General features: G+C 36.8%; 1 protein-coding gene across 1 annotated transcript in view; it reads left to right on the forward strand.

Annotated features, from left to right (window-relative positions):
• RASA1 (RAS p21 protein activator 1) overlaps positions 1-24,114 on the forward strand; it is a 68,570-nt gene that overhangs the window by 32,137 nt on the left and 12,319 nt on the right. The window contains exons 9-19 of the mRNA XM_075526528.1: positions 2,957-3,035; positions 6,008-6,128; positions 8,995-9,151; positions 11,544-11,631; positions 14,321-14,398; positions 15,703-15,860; positions 16,158-16,234; positions 21,089-21,261; positions 21,467-21,626; positions 21,816-21,958; positions 22,710-22,825. Coding sequence (XP_075382643.1) covers positions 2,957-3,035; positions 6,008-6,128; positions 8,995-9,151; positions 11,544-11,631; positions 14,321-14,398; positions 15,703-15,860; positions 16,158-16,234; positions 21,089-21,261; positions 21,467-21,626; positions 21,816-21,958; positions 22,710-22,825 — 1,350 coding nt within the window. The remainder of the gene's footprint in view (positions 1-2,956; positions 3,036-6,007; positions 6,129-8,994; positions 9,152-11,543; positions 11,632-14,320; positions 14,399-15,702; positions 15,861-16,157; positions 16,235-21,088; positions 21,262-21,466; positions 21,627-21,815; positions 21,959-22,709; positions 22,826-24,114) is intronic.

The raw sequence follows: 24,114 nt of genomic DNA on the forward strand, positions 1-24,114 counted from the left end.
GAGTGGGGAAAAAGGAAAGCCTCAACATTGCAAGCATGGGTCAGCAATAGTCAAAACACTGGTGTGCTATCAACACAGCATTTCAGTCACACATCTAAAACGTAGCACTGCATGGGCTGATAGGAAGAAAATTAACTCCATCCCAGGCAGACTGTGTACAGTCATGATTTTAGTAACTGTGTCATGAGATCTCAGTCTCATGATGTCTCATGAAGTCTGCGCAATTACTGGTGCAAAGTCTCATGAAGATGTGCAATTACTGGTGTATGGCTTTTACTAGAAGGGTGATCAAACTCTGGAACAAGTTACCCAGAAAAGTACAGAGTCTCCATCCTTAGAGATGCTCAGGATGTGACTGAACAAGGGCCAGAGCAACCTGCCATCGTTGACCCTGCTTTGAGCTGAGGGCTTGGGCTAGGTGGTCTCCAGAAGTGCTTTCTGTGCTCAGTTGTTCTGTGAATAACTTCCATATGTGTTTCACAGTGTTTTTATCTAAGATAGCATTTATTAATGCTTCAACTCTGATTTCAGAACATGTGGTAGGAAAAGCATACCAGGCCATTTTTCCTGTCCTTTTCTTCTCTCTAGCTGCCTTCTTTCCAAAATTCAACTTACATAACACGTGGCATTCAAAAAACCATATAAAATTAGGGGTGGTTCTTTGTTTCTAGTGATTCTATGTCAAATGAGAAGATAAGAAACATTGGCCCAATAGTTTATAGAGTGAACAAGCTTTCAAGTTATCTTGAACTTGAGAGACAGCACAATTTGAAAACTTAGATGACTGGAAGATAATTTTGTTTCAACTGGTAGATTAATCTGTATTGTGATGGGCTGAACAACGTAGGTTTAATGTGAATTCTTTGTCTTTATAATTTAACAGTGTATAGAATGGTGTGGCTTAGTTCTGCTTTCTGGATTCTTTGTTTTTTGAAATGTCAGCTATTGGAATAACTCTCAATTCACTCTTTAAGTATTAAAAAAAATGATACTGCTCATGATGGTGAGATACTTTTAAAATCATCCAAGTAGCCAAGACCTGGGGAACCTAACAAGCCCTATGCTGAGCATTTTAAAATTACTAAAGTAACTGTAATGTAGTATTGAGATCAGTCTTTTTTTCTGTATATCAAACCAAGTTTAACTTTTTTTTTAAATCCATGCTTATTTGTACCTTCCTTGACGTATTTTGTGCAAGTAAGATTTTTGTTGCTGTCAGATATTGAAGAAGGCCATGATCCATTTGCCTGTCCTCTAGATAAGATTTTGTGGTCAGTCTGATTTCATGCTTGACGCTTCACATAAGATAACTCTGATCACTTGCAGATTCACATTCTGTAGTGTACTTGTCTGGAGATACCTGCTATCTTTGTATTTGCATCATTGAGTTTGTTGAGGCATTTGAGCTGTTGTAGTGGTAAGGCAATATAAAAGTGACCATCTGAATCGAGTTCACTTGTGGCAGGAGAGGGCTGCAGAGCCAAGCTCTTAGTCGCTCCATCAGGGCATAAAGTCCTAGTCTATATGGTTCTCACACTATAAAAGGAGTTTTCAAATACAACTGAGTTTATTCTTCAGCCCATTTTACGAAATTGGAAGAAATTGGGCACCTGCTCCTTATATTGAGGAACTCCTGCTGGCATTTTTAACCAAGGAAGGAGAGAGGAGGCATTGACAGTCAAGGTATTCTTGATTTGATGGGTGAGAAAAATTATATAATGCTGTTTTACTTACTACAAGATGTTGGCAGTAGCTATTCAACATGCAAAATATAATGACTGAGTCATTATTTTCTGTAGTGTGGCAAAGTTAAATTTTTTTTATGCAGAAAATGGCATATGCAGATTGCATATCATTAAAAATTGACATAAATTTTTTGATTTCAGTAATACTGAAAGAAATTCATGTCATTCTACTTAACTGAAAAATGAAAATATTTGTGGGAAGATCCATTATTTTATCAAGCGTGCACTAGTTCATAGCTTTAGAATGAGAACAAAGATGTCTTGCTGTAGCTTTATTTAAATGTTTTTGAGATTATTTTTACAGTATCAGATATTGTTCCTGTGTTGGACACAACTATATCCAATTGTAACAGGTCAAAGATTTCATTGCTGCGTGCCTTGTTGATTGTCTTTGCACACGCAGCTAAGTATGCGTGAAGTGAGAAGACACACTCAGTGTATTTTTGTTTTCTGCCTAATTATTTAGTTCTTTTTTAGGTTGACATTTTGCATACGAATGATTAATTTCTATTGATGTTCATGTTGCTGTTCTTTATTACAGCATTACTAAATTTCAGTAACTGCAAAAATAAGTTAAAGCAACTCAAATGCCTTAAATTTCAGCTTGTATCTGTCACTACTTCTCTCCTGAGCCTTCCAAACACAACTGCAATCTGAATCCAGTGATTAAATGAATGCTTCCCTGTAGAGGAGTGCTACCAATTGAGTACTTAATTTAACAGGCTAGCTCAGTGATTTCCAAGTATAATCTGTATAAGCACTGCTACAAACCTTTTCTGTTTTCTGTTCCTGTCGTCCTAGAAAGAAATTGCTCTGCACTTGCGGTATCTCTCATTCCACTTCCCTAGTTACTCTAGGACTTTGAAAATTATTGCCAATGAAATAGCAATTTTCAGCCTGGTTGGAGAGCTGGTAATGCACTTGTGCTACTTGAATGTGGAAAAAGCAGTGTCCTCATTTGGCATTTTAAGCAACTAATTAAAATATTTTGCAGAGTTTAGAATTAATACATTCTGAATAGTTTTGTGAACTTTCTTGACTTCAGTATATTAGTAAATTCTCATTGCTACAAATGAGATTATGATGTTTAACACTTGATTTTATTAAAACTTTGTGAGAAAGTTTTCTGTGGTTGTATGGAAAAGCAAATTTTCAAACAGAGAAAAACTAACCTGTTTAACATTTGAATCCTCTTTTTCTTATTGGAACAGTATTGCTGACATCATTGAGCACTATAGAAAAGAACAGATTGTTGAAGGATATTACCTTAAAGATCCTGTTCCAATGCAGGTAAGATTTCCTCTCTGAGCGTTTGTGGTTGAACACACAGACCTAATCACCATCAAATCAATTTATGAACTGAATTACAGCAGAGATACCAATGGCAGTTAAACAGCATCATCTTGAATTTTAATGTTTTCAGCTTGTGTTTCTTTTGTTTTATTCTCAAATGCATTTGCTTACCACAGGTTGGCTTGTAGTCAACAGAAAATATGGTAAGCTCTGTCTGTCCTCTGAGGTGTTCATCCTCTGCTGTGTGCCCCTAGCTCTGATCCCTGGCTCAGCCATGCTGTGCCTTAGTCCCATGTTAGGGAGAACCAGGGTGCCCTTCCATCTTCTGTGTCTGGGATTTTTCTTCTGCCAGAGGAAAGCTGTATGCACAGAAAAGCTTCAGGAATGATTGCAGGGCTGGGATTGCAGGGCTTGTTCTGGAGCGCTCTTGCCCCACAGCGGGAATTCATCCTAAGAGACCACCAGTAATAAGCACACCACATCATCTAGCTTTTCATAAGTTTATAGCTAGTTATAAAGTATACGTGCATATTTTGTTCCCACTCTGTTCCCAAACTTTCCTGTTTCAATGGTTAGAAGTTTCCTCCCTAAAGTGAGTTACGGTCAATTCTTACCCCTTTGTGAGATCTGTCGTATTAATCCGAAAACATTTCTTGTATTCTCCCTTAGCTCACTAAGCTAAGCGTACCAAAGCTGATCCTGTTCCCTTGTAATGTTCTCGTAGTTGCCCTGCTGCCACCAATTTTGGTGCGAGCTCGCCTTTCTTGAATGTCGTGGACCAGAACAGTTTACAGTACCATGTTATGGGTAATTTCCTTCCTCTCTGGAAAATACTTAACAGAAGTATCCTAGAATAGGTGTCATTTTCTGTGGTGGGTTGACCCTGGTGAGCAGCTAAGCACCCGCACCCTTGTTTAGTTGCTCCTGTCTCCTGCAGGATGGGGACAAAAGCAAAGGAACTCCTGGGTTGAGATAAATACAGTTTAATAAGCAGGGGGCGGGGTGGGGGTGGGGGGGTGATGCAAAGGCAATCACTCACCACCTCCCACAACCAGATGGATGCCCAGCGAGTCTCTGAGCAGTGGTTACCCAGCCCCCCCCACACACAGAGTTTTATTGCTGATCATGATGTTATATGGCAGGGAATATCCCTTTGCTCAGTTGGCGTCAGCTGTCCAGCTGTGTCCGCTCCCAGCATCTTGCCCACCCAAGCCACCTTGCTGAGGAGAGGGGCAGAGTGGGAAATGGAGAAAGTCTTGAGCCTGTGCAAGTACTGATCAGCAAGAGCCAAAACACTGGTGCATTACCAACACTGTTGTAGTCACAAAACCAAAACAGAGTACCATAGGGGCTCCTGTGACAAAAGTTAACTCCATCCCTGCCAGACCCAGTACGTTGTCATAGCCATGTTATATCATAGCTCAGTCCTCCTGTGAATGACTCAGCTGTTCAAGTTTCTCATTTTCCATTTTCTAGTGGTAAGTATCAACAGGTGTAACTTTTATGTTGTACTAGTAGACTTACACCTTCTTATTCCGATCTTTCCTATACCGCTAATTGTGTTGTGTCATCAGTGCTTCCCAGTTTGCTGCTGTTAATTTGCGCTCGGTAAATGTGGTTGGGACAAAAAGCAAATACGAGTACTGAGACTGCTCCTTGAAAGGTTTCACTAGTAACTTTCCTCACGTTCTATCATTCCTCTTGAATTATGGCAGTACATGATTCATTTTAGCTTTTTGCATATGCAATTACAGTTCCTGTATTGATAATCTTCTCTGCATTGACTAATTTTCATTGTGAGGCTACTTCAGATTCTTTTAACCTATTCAGATATATTTGTGACTTTCTTTATTTAAAAATTTAGTGGTCAGTAGTGCAGTTTATGTTCAGTTTTGTGTTATCTCCCTTCCACATACTATCATGCTCTGTTTTTGAGGGGAAAAAAAAAAAATCAAAAGTCTTGCATAGTATTAGGGTCAGTCTAATTGACTTCCTGTGTCTAGAATGAAATTTATTTAAAATATTTGTCACTAGATCTGTTGTTTTGTGCACTGTTCTTTGTGTAGTTATGTTATGGAGATTATCTTGAGCTCATAAACATCTGGATGTTGCTTCCATTGTAGGTCCTGTAATTCCTGTTAGTATTACCAAAGGATTTTTCATCTTGCTTTTGTCGTGTTGGTTCAAAATCACAATTCTTGTAGATATGTGGGCAGGAAGAAAAGTAGAATATTTAGTATGAGCCAGTTCATGTGTCACTTTTTGTCTCAATGCTGTTCTCACTGCTTGACAGTCTTGCTCTTCATGTTTTCTTACGGCTAAAGAACTTTTGCTGATCAGCTTATTCGGTAAGGTCAAACTTGGCTTGGCTTTTGGCCAGTCTCATTTGTTACTTGCATTTCCAGATCCTACAATTTTCTGTGTGAATTCATCCTTTTTCCTGTTTCTGCTTTCTTCTCTTGTCTTGAGTTCTACTCAATTAGGACATGTGAGTTCTAATGAGATTAATGAGGGGCTGTGCAACTTTGAGTGAGTCGGTTTTAATTGTGATCGGCACCATTCTTGTTGCTTCAGAGTTTATCCATGATTACTCAGTCCCAAAAGCCTTGGTAGAAGACAGTTAGAACCTAGATAAATCTTTAAAGACTTGCATAAATTTAACTGAAATTGTTGTGAAAGATGCTGCTTTTTATTTGCTGTGAAAAAGACACAATGTTACTTTGTAGAAGTTGGTCTGTGTTGAAAACTTTTTTCTTCTATCATAATTCTGGAAATATGGAAATAGTTATATTACATTTCTAGCAAGCGTATTGCATGAAAAATTATATTGCTTTATTAAAATGCATGAGATAACAATAGTAGTGAGTTGGCAGCATTCAGTATGGTGATCCTGGTTGCAGCTTCATAGTGTGCAATTTTTTAATGACGATTTCTGAGCTCAAAATATGTTTTTCTTACATGTTTACCAGCACCAAGAACAAGTTCTTAATGATACAGTGGATGGAAAAGAAATCTACAATACAATTCGTCGGAAAACAAAGGATGCTTTTTATAAAAATATTGTCAAAAAAGGTTATCTTCTGAAAAAAAGTGAGTTATGTTTACTTCTATGAATTTTTTTTCTTAAAAAAAAAAAGCAGATATCGATCACAGAATCCTAGAATATCTCAAGTTGGAAGGAACCCATAAGGATCATCAAGTCCAACTCCCTGCTCCTCACAGGACTACCTAAAACTAAACCATATGACTAAGAGGGTTCTCCAGACACTCCTTGAACTCTGACAGGCTTGGTGCCACGACTGCTTCCCTGGATACCCTGTTCCAGTGACCGACCACTGTCTCAGTGAAGAACCTTTCCCTAATGTCCAACCTGAACTTCCCCTGATGCAGCTTCATTCCCTTTCCTCGTGTCCTATTGCTGGTCTCTAGAGAGAGATCAGCACCTCCCCCCTTTCCTTGAGGAAGGTGTAGACTGTGATGAGGTCACCCCTCAGCGATGAGGTCACCCCTCAGCCTTCCCTTCTCCAAGCTGAACATGCATACTTAGTGAATTTAGTATAGTAGTGGTACTAGAAAGGACAAAATTGAAGTGGGCAAAAGGTTCTAGAAAGTGTGTGAAGAGTATGAAAGTTCTGTTTCCTTAAGTAGTACATGAATAGAACAACATGATACATAAAATTACATGCAGTGTGAAAATGTTGATTGGCAGTTGTTCTGAAAAAAAACAGGGCACAGCACAAAAACTAGGCATCCTTGTCAAAGGTAGCATTCAAACTCATTAAATTAAGTATAGTTTTATAAAAAGCATTTGTATTTAATATGGAACTCATTAAATTCTAGCTGATAGAGTACGTGTCATGGTTTAACTCCAGCCAGCAACTAAGCCCCACCCAGTCACTTGCTTGCTCCCCCCTGGTGGGATGGGGAAGAGAATTGGAAGGGTAAAAGTGAGAAAACTCGTGGGTTGAGATGAAGACAGTTTCATAGGGAAAGCAAAAGTTGCGCACAAGCAAAGCAAAAGCCACGCACAAGCAAAGCAAAACAAGGAATTCACTCACTCCTTCCCATGGGCAGGCAGGTGTTCAGCCATCTCCAGGAGAGCAGGGCTCCATCATGCATAATGGTGACTTGGGAAGACAAATGCCAGAAAGACAAATGCCATCACTCCAAACGTTCCCCCCCTTCCTCCTTCTTCCCCCAGCTCTATATGCTGAACATGATGCCATATGGTATGGAATAACCCTTTCGTCAGGTGGGGTCAGCTGTCCTGGCTGTGTCCCCTCCCAACTTCTCCTGCCCCCCAGCCTCCTCGCTGGTGGGGTGGGGTGAGGAGCAGCAAAGGCCTTGACTGTGTGTAAGCACTGTTCAGCAGTAACTAAAACATCCCTGGGTTATCAACAGTGTTTCCAGCACAAATCCAAAACACAGCCCCATACTAGCCGCTATAAAGAAAATTAACTCTATCCCAGCCAAAACCAGCACAGTAGGTTAGATAGAGCTAGAATAGTATAAATCTGTACATTTGTTGGAGAGCACAGCTGGTTTAATTTTGTTATTCCAAGTTAGATCATATGTTTTAAATCTTAAATTTAAAAGGTATGTTCTGCTGTTCAAGATATATAGTGACTTTTTTAGGGTTCTAACAGTGACACAGTCAACATAACATACAATAAGTACATTAAAAGCTGACTGCTTGACTCATCTCAATATAACCCTGAAGAACTGCCATTGAGCAAGTCTTTGAAGTTCTGAGGAAGCTAGTCCCTTACCAAGTGTTATATTTCTGCTTTTTAAAAAAACAGCATTAATGGAAGCAGAAAAACTATCAATAATAAAATTTCTGCAAATGACAGAGACCATAACTAGAAGGATAAGTTACAGATAGTAATCTGGATAGTGACCAAAAGTGAGAAAGAAGGTGTGACTTTAAATATAGCCAAATATAAGAGAGACATTTAAAAAACCCAACCACCCCAAACTGTAAACCCTCTGAACAGAACAAGGAAAGCATCTCTTCTATTGAGAAGGCTGATTCTCAATAGAGGGATGTCGCAGAGTGAGGAATCAAATAAGAATTATTTGAAAACCTTTAGCTAAAAGAGATACTGAGATACTTTAAATGTGCAAACCAGAGTAGTGAGTAGGTGTAGAGATGCACATATCTGCATATGGAACAAACTCAATAAAATCACTCTTCCATCTAGGAGACAGAGTGTAGTAAGTGGGTGTTAGATTTGTCTTTTCAAAACAGTGCTAGTACTCGTTTATTGAGGCCCATGGTGGATTTATGTTGATCAAAGTATAAAATGAAGGTTGAAAGTTTTTTCTAAATGGTACTCTGACTTACGCATTAATTAGTTGCAGGAAGTTCCTAATCCTTTGTAGATCAGAGGACATTTTCTCTGAAACAAGTGGAACCAGCCACATTCTTAGATATGGTTGTGTTTGGGGCATGGTTCTGGTTTAGGTTTCCATATAGTGTATTCCCATTTCTGTTCTTCAGCCATACTGCTTTAAGATGCTGTAATGCAATCTGCTAAACATTGGTCAGAGTTTAGGAGTAACTTTCTCATGTCAAGAGTCTGTTTCTTAATTAAAATTGTAATAAATGGGACACACAGCATCATTATTTGCAAACTGTAGATACAGCCTTAACAGTGACAGGCACTCACCATCGAGGCAGCTCATATGCACTTGCTTAATCCTGTTGAAATTAGTGAAAGTGTTTAGAGAACCTTTTCCAACTCTACCCACATCTGTGAAGAGGGTCTAGTTTTAGCCATATGTTGCATAAAATTGTGTGTGTATACTAATGATATAACTTAAGTGTGATTACCTGTATATTGTCTGTTAGCAATTTGACAAGAACTTTACTGCCCTCTTTTGTTTTCTTCATTTACAAAATTTACGCTTTCTTTTAAATAGTAATATAATCTTTTGCTTGATTCTTCTACAGGTAAAGGAAAGAGGTGGAAAAACTTGTACTTTATATTAGAGGGAAATGATGCCCAGCTTATTTATTTTGAAAGTGAAAAACGAGCCACAAAACCCAAAGGACTAATAGACCTTAGCGTGTGTTCCGTCTATGGAGTACATGACAGTTTGTTTGGCAGGTAGGACACTGGCGTTTAATTCTCTTGTGCAGCAGGAGAGCTGACTGCTAGTTTGAGGCGTATAGAAGATATGGGCAATATGTCACAAGTGAACAAGTAGCCCTGTCTTGCATTGTGGCTCTTGGTTCATACCAAGAGTCTTGTAGTTGGTGTGAATTGCAACAGCATATGCAGACAGATGTAGCTGATGAATAGTAACTTGTTTAGCCATGGCAACTCAACTGCTAGCAACTGTACATAAACAACTTCTACTAGAAATTTTATAATTTAGCATTAAAGTTTTATTGTGAAATAAGATGTGATGATGATTGCAGCTTTTTTGCATTGTCATTTTTTAATATTGAGTGCATTAATTGTTCCATGTTTCATTTTACAGACGTTAGAGATCATGAACTGAGGGTTTTAATCCTTTTGTCCTTTTGAACTAAGAATTGACAAGATCAATAATTTTGTCAATTCCAAAAGATCTACATTCTTTCGATAGGTATTTGAAAGCTGACTTGGTTAGATGGAGTCTGTAAGTGCTTTTCTATTTAAGAACAAGTACTTTTATTTGAGTAAACCAACTTAGCAGTAAACAAGTTCATATAAGTCAATATCCTCAGAAATTTTTTGCACAATTACTATATTCAGAGATAATTTTCACATTAAATCTTATTTACTGCAATATTTTGAAAGTCAAAATATGCCAACTGCAAGGGATGTGATTATCAGCAAAGAAGCTGAGAATCAAAAGTCTTTCAGATATCATGGGTAATTAACAAGAAAGAGTTTACATATTTGTTCATTGGTAGTTACAAAAAAAAAGCCCACCATTCTATATTATAATGTCATATGGAGAAAAATCCTACAAGTGTTAGACAGAAATTCTGGTTTTCCCATGGATCTTAATATCTATTAAAAAATGATACATAGTCAACTTCTAGTTATTTTTGTGAAAAAACATCAAGACAAATGCTTAAAATTAGTGGCATTTCTTAAGCTGCAAAGACTGATGCTTTTGTTTGATGTGGGTTTTTTTAATCTTTTTAATAATTTTGAAAAATCCATTAAACTAATGGCGTGAATGAGGAGCATAGATTCAGATAAAGAGTACCAGAATAGTAATTAAAAAGATGACTGAAATGTTCCTAATGTAAGTTGGCAATTATGCAGGAAGCTTTGGTGTATATTGTAAACACGGAACATTTTGGTTAACAGCGACTGTGTCTTAAACAGCTTTTAAGAAACACTGTGCTGTGGGTTAAAGTGTAGTTGGACCGTAAGTGGTACTAAACGTGGGTAAGAGGAGATGCGTGATTGTACCAGCTTTGGAAGCCGTTAGTGAGGAACTGTAGCTGAGACAAAGTTCCTCCTGCATTTTAAGTAGCTGGTAAAAACTGCCTTTGTCCTTTTCTCAGAAGTACGGTGAAGTCTGTAGCTTTGCATGGTTCTTTGGTGGCAATAATTTAATTAGTCCCAGACCTGGCTACTTCCTGCTCTCCCCCACCCTTCTGTGGCACGGCCACAGAGTGCTGTGTCAGTGCTTCTCCAGGCAGTGAAGTAGATGGGGAACTGAGAAACTGAAACTCTTTTGCAAATGAAGTAGGAACCTTCATGTAACACTGGTTTTGGGAGAGCTAAGCTTCCTTGAGCACAGTGTGGAAGGTTATGAGTGAAGTGTGCACTTTAAGTAGCTTGTAATTTAACAAAACAAAATATCTTTGACTGACTTCTTGGCAAATGAGTGGAGGTGCACAAAATGGCGAAGACGCTATAATCACATTTAAGGTTGTAGAGGTTTGTGTCACATACATTCAATGGTTAGTATGTGATCCAATACACATTTTATTGGTTGCAAGAGCCGTGGGACACATTCAGATACGGGATTCCTTATGTTAATATTGTTTCCTGAACTCCTGAAAGAACAAATCCTTAATGTATGATTAATTGGTTGGGAAGTAATGCTGAACCTCTCCTGCTTTTAAAGTCTCTGGAATAGTCCTCTTTGACAAGTCTTTTCTGTTACCAGATGGCTATTTTTTGCCTTGACTGTAAGTCAGCATGCATGCCTATTCAGTACAGGCCATTGTAAAAGTTTCTCAGTATTCCAAAACAGACTAGCTGTACAGAAGTGTGGTTTTCTTAAAATGACATAATACATTCAAAACAAAATGCAGCTTTGAAGCACCTGAGAAATTTTTTAGTTGGAGTTCTTCCTCTTTCCATGTGTGATGATGCTACATGTATACAAACAAAAATTGATGCAATGTTCAATGCTCCTTACAGACAAACAGCAGAAATGCATTAGTTCGGTGTAAACTTTGTTTTGGCACAGATCAACATGTGAAGGTGTCTGTTAATATTATGAAGACTAATAAAACTTACATGTTTTGTTTTGTTTATTTTTAAGGCCAAACTGTTTTCAGATAGTAGTTCAGCACTTTAGTGAAGAGCATTACATCTTTTACTTTGCAGGAGAAACTCCAGAACAAGCACAGGTGAGAGCTTTTGTTGGTAAATACAATTTAAGAAGTAATTTTTTGTATTGTGGTGTTTAATGATATTGTCCTTCTGAAACAGGAAGCAAGTGTATCACAAATAGTTAGTGGCTATGTCTATATTAGCAGGTGTTATAATGGAGTAGTAGTGGATCTTTAAGGGGAACGGTTGGTGCTGAGAATCCAGCACCTATGTTATCTGCACCTGGGGGTTTTACTTTGGACAAGTTCCAGTCAGGTCCCATGGACTGAACTTCCATTATATTCCATTGTATGTTTCTGGAGAACATATTTTTTTTTTACATAGTTCAATTCAGAAGAATAATCTACTCTCCCAGACTTTTCCATGTTATAAACCAGAGCATGGTAAGTGGGAGTTCTCCTTCAAAGGCATATTCCTGATATGAGCTAAAATGCTAATGCACATATGTGTGCCCAATGGCCAAATTATATTGAACAGATGCCCTTTGTAGTTATTTGTCCTGTCCATAAATTGGTGGTTGTTCATAGTCTTGGGCCCTGATCGTGCACAAAAAGTAAGGTTTTCTGGTTTTAGTTCGTATCCTTTAGTTACTAGCTTTCTAGCGGTTAGGTTTGCTGATTAAGAATTGTAGGATAGGAGCCTAATGCTCTGAAATTCACTCACCAGCAGGAGAGCATATCTAAGATGAGGCAATGTCCTTCTTTATTAAGTTTACAGCTTTGAAAGTCCACAGCTCTGAAATACACCTGTTGCGTCAGAAGTGAAGCTTTGCATTTGATTTTATTTGAATGGAATTAAAGCTGTTTAGAGCACTCATAATAGACTGCTAGTCACCAGAGCACGAAGGCTGTATAAATTTAGTATTCTTCTTGTGCTGTATATAAAGGAAAGCACAAATTTTCCTGTTAAATTAATACAAATTTATGAAAGTCACTGAGACGACATCAGAATGATTTAGTGGCGTTTGTCACACAACTCTTAATGTACTGTCTTTGAGAAGCAGTGTACTGTGTAGTAATTGAGAATACATACATTAATTTCCACACTCATTACTGTACATTCATTTTTGTCACATCTGCAATGTCTTTTGTGTTCTAGAAATTAAAAGAATTAAGAATGTGTAGAAGACAGAATATCCTGTCTTGTTCCCTGAACATTTGGTATAATCTGCTTTTGGTTTTGATCTGCTTAACAGGCTGTTCACTGCATTTATACACAATACAGTTTTTTTGGGTTTGGGGGGTTTTTTTGTGTGGGTTTTTTTTTTTTTTAATAATATGGCTTTGGCCCAGGAAAGTTTATAGATATTTCTCTTTTGAGAAAGTTCAGCTTACTTTACTCTGTAACATTTTAAAGAAGAATAGTTTTATTTGTATGTTAAGGTTGTCTCACAATGTGATAAATAAATATTAAAGCAGTGCCATCCTATGGACTGCATGTTGCCTTTATGAATGTACAAAACAAAAGCAAATGTAAAAATGTAGCCTTAGATGCTAGTGTCACTACTGTGGCACAGTAGTTACTGTGGCACATTGTTCATTCTCACTGCTTGTAAGCTTTGGCACTTAAGGGTTTTCCTGCTATGAGTGGGTATAGAGGTGTACTATGCATCCAGGAAATATTCCTGTTAGAGTATTTAGGAGGCATTTGTTTATTCGATTGCTACTCCTTCTGAGAATAAGGAAACAAGCTACTGAAACTTCATGATGCATAGCTAAAAGCTTTTCCTTCTGTGGAAGGTTTTGAAAGCTGAAACCTGACTCGCATAGTGGTCTAGCTGAGAATAGCTGCAGTACATGTTGCTGTATTTTTAAAATGTGGAAGATACTGTGAAGGGTAAGATTGAAACAGTGTTTTGGGTTTTTGAATGACATTTTTAAATTGTACTTTGAGAATAGATGGCGGATCTTTGAGTGGTCAAAACCTAAATTTTGTGCTTTGCAAGAGCTATACAAAATTCGGTGGTTGGGGGACAAAAACTAGAGAATGAGCCTATAACATATCTTCCACCTGCCAAAGCTCTTCTGTTAGCAACTTTCTCACGCTGCTGTGACTTTTTCAGAGGTGGCCTGGCAAGTTGGCAGTGCCTCAGCAGCTTATTTGTTTAAAAAAAATACACACAAAGGTTCTACAGTCAGCTTGGTGTTAGTCAGCCTGTTTATTTCCTTGATCAAAATGGAATCCATCCATCCACTCTGCTGTACGCATTTGTGAGCAGGCAAAGTGGGGAATGTTGGATATATGCTCTCTGTTTCTCTGTTAATGCTGTTTTAGGTTTTTTTTGAAGTATACACTGTGTTATGACTGCCATACATAAGTACTGGAGAGAATAATCAGAACAGTTTGGCTTGTTAACTGTAATTTTCTCAGAAGCAAACAAGTTTTGCTTCATTTTATATACCATTTGTAATTTCATGTAATATTACTAGACTGGAAAATTGGTACAGGTCACACTGTATATCCATTAGGAATGCTTGATATTTCTAAAAGAGAAAATGGTTCAGATTTGCAAATCCTTTATTAGGTTTTGCTCAGTAAAGGTAAGAATTTTGCTTTAATACTTTTGTAATTTGGAATTACAGAAAGCTTAGGTTTTGCCAAGCTAAGGGCAAAACTTCAGGTACTCTTTTTAGCTATGTCTGTTCTACTGCAAGAAGCTGTATCTGACTTTGTTTTATTACACTATTCTGCATCCTTTTCTCTTAGGACTGGATGAAAGCTCTGCAGATGTTTTGCAGTTTAAGAAAAACCAGTCCAGGAACATCAAATAAACGTCTACGTCAGGTGAAGCTGATATTATAGGGTTGGCGGTGCATGTGGACGAGTGTTTTGTCTCCTCATTGCAAAACGATACTGATAAATCTCAGAATTTTCCTTTCAACAGTAGTAAATCCTGCATGTACTTACTTTCCTTTTTGGAGTTATGCAGTACCCTTGTGAAACCAACCAGAATGACTTACACTTTGTTATAATATCTATGTATATAAAAAGCGAAATGGCTTTAGGCAATTTGCACATGCTTTGCTAGGTACTATTTTCTGACTACATTTGCGTAAAAGTGTAAAGAAGTCAGTGTTTGTATCGTCTTAACTTTTAAAATTTACCACATATGGGAAACTTTAAAAATGACAGACTTATGTGATATGTAAACAAAATACTCATTTAACTGATATTAATTTTCAGTAACAAATACATGCTGAACAATGCTTGTGGCTTAATTTCTATTGGCCTCTTGGAACTGCGGTGTTTGCCAGAATTTCCTCAGAGGTAGAGAACAGATAGTCATAAATGGCTAAGTCTTTAATGACTGGAGAATAACAGGAAAATACTTCAAGAATCCCTGATAGTTTTGAATGTTAGGAATATTGAATGTAGTTGTTTTAACAGACAGTGGAAAAAGGAATAAAATAGGATGTTTTTCAGGACACACAACTATTCTCTAGTTAACATTAAAGATGTTTGGATACTTCTGAATAAATGAACTAAATTAGGTGAATTCACAGATTCACCTAAGCAGCAGGTGAAACTGGGGGCTTCAAGCTGCCAAAGGAGAGCAAAAAGACTGACAATCTGAAATAATTCTTTACTTCAAAAAGTGAAGAAAATGCTCATCTGCCTAAAGGAATAGAATATAATGTGTTGCACAAGGGAATTTTATGTAATCTGTTAGGAAAGCACCAAATAAGCTGTTGTGTTTGGAATCGTCCATGGCTCTTATTCAAGGTACCAGTCTTGGATTTCAGTAAAATTTTCTGTGCATAGAAAAGTTAGTATTTGCAAATCCTAATGCCTCAAAGATAATTTTAAAAGAAGAAAACAAGATGCCTTAAAAACATGGGGCTGGAGATCTGTTTTCAGTAATTATTTGAGTTACTCTTATTTTGTCACTTAAAATGTTGTTCCATTACTTCTCTTCCTTGCTCTTTTTATTAGGAAATTTTAGTTTGTATTCAGTATTCATGTATTAACATTAAGCTTCCACATAGAGGATAAAAAATAATCCATTCATGTGTTTTGTATTTCTGTTTTAGTGACAAAAAGTAAATTTTGTGATTTGTTTTTTGTTTTGTTTTTGGGGTTTTTTTTAGGTCAGCAGCCTTATTTTGCATGTAGAAGAAGCTCATACGCTCCCAGTAAAGCATTTTACTAATCCGTATTGTAACATCTACCTGAACAGTGTCCAGGTAGCAAAAACACACATCAGGGAAGGGCAGAACCCTGTGTGGTCAGAAGAATTTGTCTTTGAGTAAGTCTTAATCTTCTTGAATTACTGAATTTCACTTGTAAGTTGCATTGTATTTAAGATTCTTAACACTGTGTGCTGTTTTGCATATGCTTTTTAAAAATACTGTAAGAGTGGTTATACTGCAGCAACCTTCCAGCCAAATTCTGCATGAGCAGAATTTTCTGTAGCACCTAAATATCTTTGATAATATAAGTGCCTTTGGCTGATAATGAGAACTCAGGATTGAAATGAGTTTAGAATAAGCTTAAATGCCAGCTGAGTATAGTATTAATTGAGGCTTTCTGTCTTTTCTCCTAGTGATCTTTCATCTGATATTAATAGATTTGAGATAAGTCTTAGTAACAAAACAAAGAAAAGTAAAGATCCAGATATATGTAAGTATTTTTTTGTAAAAGATGCATATATATTGCAGCTATGGATACTTTGTGTGGTTTTCATTACTCTTGTCAAACATTGTCACAAGAGAATTAAGTATATTTTTATGCTCACCATACTGCTGTTCTTGTATGTTTTGGATGTCTGGTACTGGCTTTCCATTAATGTTTTTACAATGAGAACCTGCATGGTTTTTAGTAATAAAATGCACAGTAATCCACTCCCGTGTATCTGATGGCTTTCCTAGCTCTGCTCTAGAGTAGCCATTGTGTTATAGTATGACTGTGCTTACCAAAAAGCAAGAGGAAAGAGAAGCTCTCAGTATAGTCTGCTCCTTAAAATGCTAAGTTCCATGGAGTTTTAAGTCTGATTGCATGGAATTCCTTGTCAGGTTTTCTGTTGCTTCCAGTGAGAGAGAGAAAGGGAGGAAACGTGTAGTACTTTCATCACTTTAAAAAAAAAAAAATCTTGGCTGTCTCTGAACAAAATTTGCCTTGTTTTCTTTCCATTTTACCTCCTCTGTCTACTTTCCTTGGACCACTCTTGGCCTTAAACCTGAAGTTGCCTCAGTATCACTTTGAATGGGCCAGGATCCATATTTTCTTCTGCATTTTACAGAAGTTCTCAAGAATTTATTTTCTGCATGTTATCCAGACAGCTGCTTCTTCAACTGTGGTTTTGTTTCTGTTCCAGTAAATTAACAGCAAGCTGGTAAGACCTATCAGCTTTCTAGAAAAGAAAGGACTTGGTTTGAAGAAAGTGGCTTCTGAGGACTTAGACAAAATTGATTTTTTTTTTTTTTTTCCATTTAGTTCTCTTCCCACACAATGTGTTTTTTAGGGTTTTTTTCTTTTATTCAAGGTATCTTGTTTCCCACCATAATTGTTCCGGAGCAACTTCAGCCCCCTGCCTCCTCTGCAATGCCTGCAGGGCAGGATGCCCTCCCTGCCCCCTTCAAATTTGTTCCAAGATTTTTTTTTTCCATTGTGTTCAGAGCTAGCTGTTCCAAAGCCTGTCAGTGTATTTATAATCTATTGCAGTTGCTTTCAGTTTGCATTTATTGTGTTACTGGCCCGTTACGTATGTCTTGGTACTAATTTCTTGATTTTCTTTTTTTTCTTTCTTTCTTTTTTTTTTTTTTTGAGATTTGTAGGGAAACCTTGACCAAAGTAGAAGAATTACTGCTCATTTTGAATGCTCTTGCAGAACCTAATTCAATTTCAAAACTCTATGTCCTTCCTCTGACTAGAAATCTTTCTGCATAGCAGGGGGAAAAAGATACATTCCTTCTGACAAAAAGGCTCTAACTGCAGTTGTGACCATGTTCTTGCACTGTTCTTTTATTCATTTGGGCTCGAAAACTCATTATCTGTCTACACCAAAGCTCTGGTTAGTAAAAGAACCTTTAAAAGGATAATTCTCGAATGGGGTACTTCAGTAACTTCTTTAAAAGTGTTTTTGTAGTTTCCTCCTCTCTGTCCAGATTAAGGAGGTTGTGTTGGCTTTGGATGCATCCAGCGGATGGGAGGTGATAGTTTCTTTACCTAGGTCAGGAGCAGGATTGGCCGAGTTTCTTGGTTGCAGTTAGGTACAGTCTTACAGCATAACCCAAGAGTCCTTTCATTTTGGGATAAGGATTAGACTAAGTCAACTTGAATGAACACATATCTCTGCTTACATCCTCAGCCCTATTAAATATGTGGAGCACAGGGGTGAAAAATGAGCTAAACCAGACCTTATCTAACATACCTATGTGCTGCATTGCCCGAATAACACTTCAACTCTTCAAAAGCAAGAAAATTGGTTCCTTTCCTGAACATTCTACTTTTCAGCCACAGCTGTTATACGTGGACTGCTATGAAGTAGGAGTCATGTGAAGCTGGTACTATTCATCTTCCCAGTTAATTGGGTTAAATCAGCTTTTCTGCTTGCTTTTCCCACCATGTAATGCAGATTGAAGGCCCAAAACTCTGTTATTGGTCTCACTGCTTTGTTTCTTTGATCATAACACACAGAAGTTAAATACCAAAATGATACTAGCATGAAGGCTATTTTTTCAGTATTTTAAAGTATTTCCTGAGTTTTCAAGTCTTTGACTTTGACTTTGAAGTTTGCCTACTATGAGTATTCCATAATTATTTTAGTATTTTTGTTTTTAAAAAGTATTTCCAATAGTCAGAAATTATACTAAACAGTTTAGTATCAATTCTATTTAAATTTTTCTTTGTTTGTCTAACTGTAAACTGCATAAGGATTTACTCAAGTATATACATATAATATGGCTTGAAAAAGTAAAGCCCTAGAATGTATTAGTAGACTTCACCTGCTGCTACGCAAACTGGGATGCTCAGGTATGATTAAACAGTTGAATTGGTAAATCTCTCATGACAATACGACACAGTGTTGAACTGGAGTGGAAGTTCTGGTTTGGTTTTGTACCATGATAGTTGTTTAATTTCAAATTAGTTCATGTTGAAAAAGAAACATTTTCATAATGGAGGCAGTGACCTCATGCAGGCACATCCATACAGCAAAGTATTAGCCATTGTCTTTGCTTTCAGGCACAGTTATTATTGCAGTAGTGCCAAAGCTTCTTCTTGAAACTGGTCACTGAGATTATATGAGGATGGGCTGTGCTAACATGGCAGTGACTTGTGGCTGCGAAAGGCAGGATTTAGTATGTCCATGTATTGAGCAATTTCCTCTTTCTCAAGATTTCAGATGGCTTTTATTCTGAATCAGTAATTAGATTTTTTTTTTTAGGTTTTTTTTGATGGCTCCGTTTTGTTCTGGCAGGGTTAGACAAAGGCTTCTTAGTAAATTCAGGTTCATTTCTGGTCTGAGGACTGGAACAAACCTAAGTTTGAACCACTTTTCACTTTGATTCCCAGGTTATAATTACTAACAATCAAAACACAATCTTGTTACTAAATACTATGCCCAAAGTTTCATTAGGAAACAAAACATTAAGAAACCTCAGTCTTACATTTTTTTGTATTAGTGTTCATCATGTAAAATATTGTGATTCTTTTTGGATCAAAATCATTGTCAAGAGAATTTTTACCTGTGTCTGGAGAGAAGAGATCAACTACTGTTTGTTTTGATGATTTTCTGTATATTTGTTTCTCTTTTAAAATGTGCTAGATTGCAAAGTGTAAATATCCTGAATTTTTCAACTAATAGCAGTTTCTTACTGAAGGTAGCCTACTAATTTCGTGTAAGCTGCTAAATGGGAAAAAGTCTTGTTCCTTTGAAGTTACTGAATATAAATTACAATAGCAACTGTTCTGCAGTCCCTGTAGGAATATTTCTGTTCTGACCTTTTTTCTTTTTTTTAAAAATCAAAGCAAGATTATAGTATTTATATTATAGCTATGAAGTGCTACTATAACCACAGGGAAAAATTAAATCATCAGTTTATTCTAGATCCTGTATTTTGTTCAGCATTGCTCTCAGTGAGATACACATCCCTTACATGTGTAAGCAAAATAAGAAGAAAAACACATTGCTTAGTTGCGGGTACAGGAGCTTTGATGCTGGGGAGAAATATTCTAGGAAAGTCAATTGATTCTCTGGTCTAAAGACATAGTCCCATCCATACTGGTGATACGTAGCAGGTGATGGTGAATTGTTTTTCACACTACTTGACTGATTTGAATGCATTAGCTTATATCAGTTTATCAACTCCAAAGAATATGAAATAGGCAACAGGAATATCCTGAAGTGAGCATTATAAATGTGATGTTTTTCTGTTCCAGTATCAAATGATATTCTGCTGTATATTGCAACACTGGAGCAATGGGAAGTCTACTGGAACTGTTCACAATTTCTGCAAGGCAGTGTGGTGTATGGGCTTTGCAGAAATGTCAAAAAAACCCAGAACTCTTGGTTTTGGTTGTTTTGTTTGTGGTTTTTTTTTTTTAATCTGAGGAACTTAAAAGCAGATCTCATTGAAAGGCATGGAAAGAGAGGGCGTTTGCTTGAAAGATCCAGACTGACAGGCTAAATGTGAAACTTCAGCTGTGGACCCCTCTTGGAGCGTGGTGGGTGTTTCACAGGCACAGCGTTGCCTCTGCAAGTGCCTGGGCCCCTTCTGTGCAAAATAACTCCTTTCAGGAGCACGTGTACCTGCTCTGGAGGGGCTTGTGCTCCACCTGCTGCAGCTTGCCAGCCAGCTGCTGGGCCCGACTTCAGCTGCAGTCCAGGTCATTGGTTGGCAATTTCAAGGTACCAACACGATGAAAAGGTGAATTAATGATTTGGCCATTCTTGAGTTGACTTTCATCGTTATCTAGGCAGCAACTGCTTGGGAACACTTTCTAACATAATTTGCATAAACTGTTACAGCCTTAACCTGGGAGTTAGTGTAAAAGAAGTACATACGGCAGTGTTTGGGAAAGCCACAGCAACACTATAATACTAAACAGTAAGAAGTAACAACGTGGTCAAGGAGCAGACCTGATGGTGGTATCAGCCCAAAGCTGGAAAGAGGACAGTGAATTCTGAACACTTTATTTTTCGTTTCTGACTGCTACCTGGATTTGCAGGGTAGCACTTTTTTACTCACTACTTGGGTGTTACAAAGAAAACTGTCAATATCCGTGTGGCATTTTTGAATGTATATGTATACATTCTTTACAGAATGCTTTATATTTCTTCTTCAGTTTACAGGAGTCTGTTAAACCCTTGAAGAGAGAATCTGTCAATACATTGATGGCAAAAATCTTGATTACGCTTATTAATACTCTTTTGCTGAAACAAGATGGTGTGCTGAAAATAAACTGTTTTTTAATTCAATAGTAGCACTATTTTGCTGGAGATAACTTACTTGAACAATGCTTTTTTTCCTTAAGTGTTTATGCGTTGCCAATTAAGCCGATTACAAAAAGGACATGCAACAGATGAGTGGTTTCAACTCAGTTCCCATGTACCATTAAAGGGTATTGAGCCAGGATCTTTGCGTGTTCGAGCACGATATTCTATAGAGAAGATCATGCCAGAAGAGGAGTACAATGAGTTTAAAGAGGTATGAAGTTGTTTAACTTTCCTTGGTTTATCTGTCAAAACTCATTTTGTTGGTTGTTTGAGACGGATCTCAGTAACACTGGTTGACATCATTAAATAATGTTTATAGTGACATCTATCGCTACAGATGTATGATATCAGTTTTTCAAAGCTGTTACATGTTAGGAGAAGCTTCTGAAGATTTTAAAATTCTGTTTTTCTTTCAGCTTATACTCCAGAAAGAACTTCATGTAGTCTATGCCTTATCACATGTTTGTGGACAGGATAGAACACTGTTGGCTGGCATTTTATTGAAGATTTTTCTTCATGAAAGGCTTGAGTCCTTGTTGTTACGAACACTAAATGACAGGGAGATAAACATGGAAGGTACTGCACTGAATTACACTAAAGTTTACTGGAACTCTGGGAGGTGGGGAGGGAAGGGCTCCAGCGCCTTCCTTTTTTTCCTCCTCCTTTAGTTACAACGTATATCAAACTGTAAACACGGCACGTTTTTCCTCTGCTTTTTGTTGTCTCCTTTTCTCAACTTTTCTCTCTGCTGTCTTTTTTTTTCAGATGAAGCTACTACCTTGTTTCGTGCCACCACTTTAGCAAGTACACTGATGGAGCAGTATATGAAAGCCACAGCAACAAGTTTTGTTCACCATGCACTGAAAGACTCCATATTAAAGATAATGGAGAGCAAGCAGTCCTGTGAGGTGATACCTTGAACTATGTTTTTAAACATTTTCGTTTGTTGACACAATTATGTACTGGTGGTTATACATCCGCATTAAATATTAGCTTCAGAAACTTTTATTAATCTCGGAACTAAAATTCATTTACATGAGAAATAAAGGAACTGGATTCATTAAGAGATTTTTTTTTTTCCCCTAGATGTTGGCTTGAACAATATTCATAGTAGAACTTTTTAATTTTGTTAATTAAAATTTCTTCAAAGTATGTATGTATACTTTAACAATTGTAGGCTGTTCTGTAGCAGTTACTGAATGGCCTAACCTAAGTAACTTCTAGTAAACTCAAGATATCGTAGACCTCAATGTCTGAACTTTAGTTTTCATTAAAACTTCCTGATATTAAATGATTGTTATTGATCCTGAAACTGTTGTTTTTAAAATGACCCTCCTAACTTCTGTGTTTCACTTTAACATAATTGTGGAAAGGATGGGAGTTCTCAGAAATTTGGATTCAGAGAGAGTCAGAAAGGTCATGCAGATGGATAGTGGTGAATATCTGAGCTATTAAAAGCCTAGTTAGAACTTAAAACCATTGCTTCTTCACATTTCCTGAGTAGCCATTGGAACAGACTTGTGAGTTGTCTAAGAGAATTGTACAGCACCAAAATATTTAATTTACTTTGAAGGTAGTATTCAGTGTGTAATATTATGAAACTATACATGTAGTTCTAGTTAGGAGAAGAAATTTAATCTTTTTCTCTTTTTGTTTTAGTTAAATCCCTCAAAGTTAGAAAAAAATGAAGATGTAAACACTAATTTGGCACATCTACTCAGTATACTTTCAGAATTGGTGGAGAAAATATTCATGGCTGCAGAGATACTGCCTCCGTAAGTTTGCACTTTTCTGTTCAGATTTGTATTTGAAAATTCCTGTTTGTGTGAATTACATTGCACCTTAAAATGATGCTCCTACTGGTTCATCTTCTGCGAATCAGTCGTAAGACTAAAGTCTTCAGGATTGCTGTGTGCACAGAGGAATATAGATGGGGAAAAAAATAACACTTTCAGGAACTAACTGTGCTTTTTGCAAAAACGTCTTGCTAGCACACATGCTTTTCTTTGAAGGAGAAGCTACTAGACCCAAGAGGTCAGGGAAGGAAGAATAATAAAAATAATCAATCTAATATTTCCACAAAAAAGTAGAAGACAGTAGTAGTTAGCAGACAATTATATATATTTAAGTTGATTACAAATTCTTTCCAGTCCTCCTCCTCTGAGAAAGAGACGGAATTATTAACAGCATATTAAAAATACAAACAGGTAGTAGTAGAATGATACCATGCTATGATTGCTTCTGTCTGCTAGGGAAATGCAGAGGGGTGGGTTTTTTCCCTTTTTTTTAATTCCTAAAATAACTTGTGTTCATAGTTTAGATTTGAACTATCTAACAAAAAATGGATAATACTAACAGTTTACTTTCACTGTGTCATTAGCTTTTAAAGTAAACAAAACCCTCAATTTTGAGATGGCAGAGTAGCACAGAAGTGTTTCTTTTGTGTTAGTGCTGGCAAGGTTAGCATTAAAAGTTGCACTCCTTTTGAGTATATGATGCAGCTCTCAATATTGTCTGAAATATACCACAATTGTCCCATTTTTTTATTGGAGAGGACTGTTGCTGTGGTTGCTTAACTTTTAAACACCTAACCCTTATTTATGGAAAGACTAATTGTTGTTTAGTTAAAAAGAGAAAAATTTAAAAAAAAAAAAAAAAAACAAACAAAAAAAACCAAAAAAACAAAACCACAAACCATCAAAATTGTCTTTTTAAAAAGGAAATACTACTTAAGAAACAGGAAATAGTTATAAAGCATTTAAAGCACATCTGAGTAATCACTGAATTGCATATAGAATTGTGTATTAATGAAGGTTTTTCCTTGCCATTTATAAATTTACTTTTTAATATAAATTTATAAATTTAGAAGTTGACTTTTTAGAAATTTAACTTACAAATTAACTCTTACTTAAAGTTAATTTAACTCTTACTTAAAGTTAATTTAACTCTTACTTAAAGTTAATTTAACTCTTACTTAAAGTTAATTTAAAGCTTATGTCTAAATTATAAATGGAGAATTGGTAATAGTTCTGCATCAAGTAGGAGGTTGGTCCAGATCCTTTCT

This window comes from Mycteria americana, chromosome Z (assembly GCF_035582795.1).
Source record: "Mycteria americana isolate JAX WOST 10 ecotype Jacksonville Zoo and Gardens chromosome Z, USCA_MyAme_1.0, whole genome shotgun sequence".
In the NCBI taxonomy this organism is placed as follows: domain Eukaryota; kingdom Metazoa; phylum Chordata; class Aves; order Ciconiiformes; family Ciconiidae; genus Mycteria; species Mycteria americana.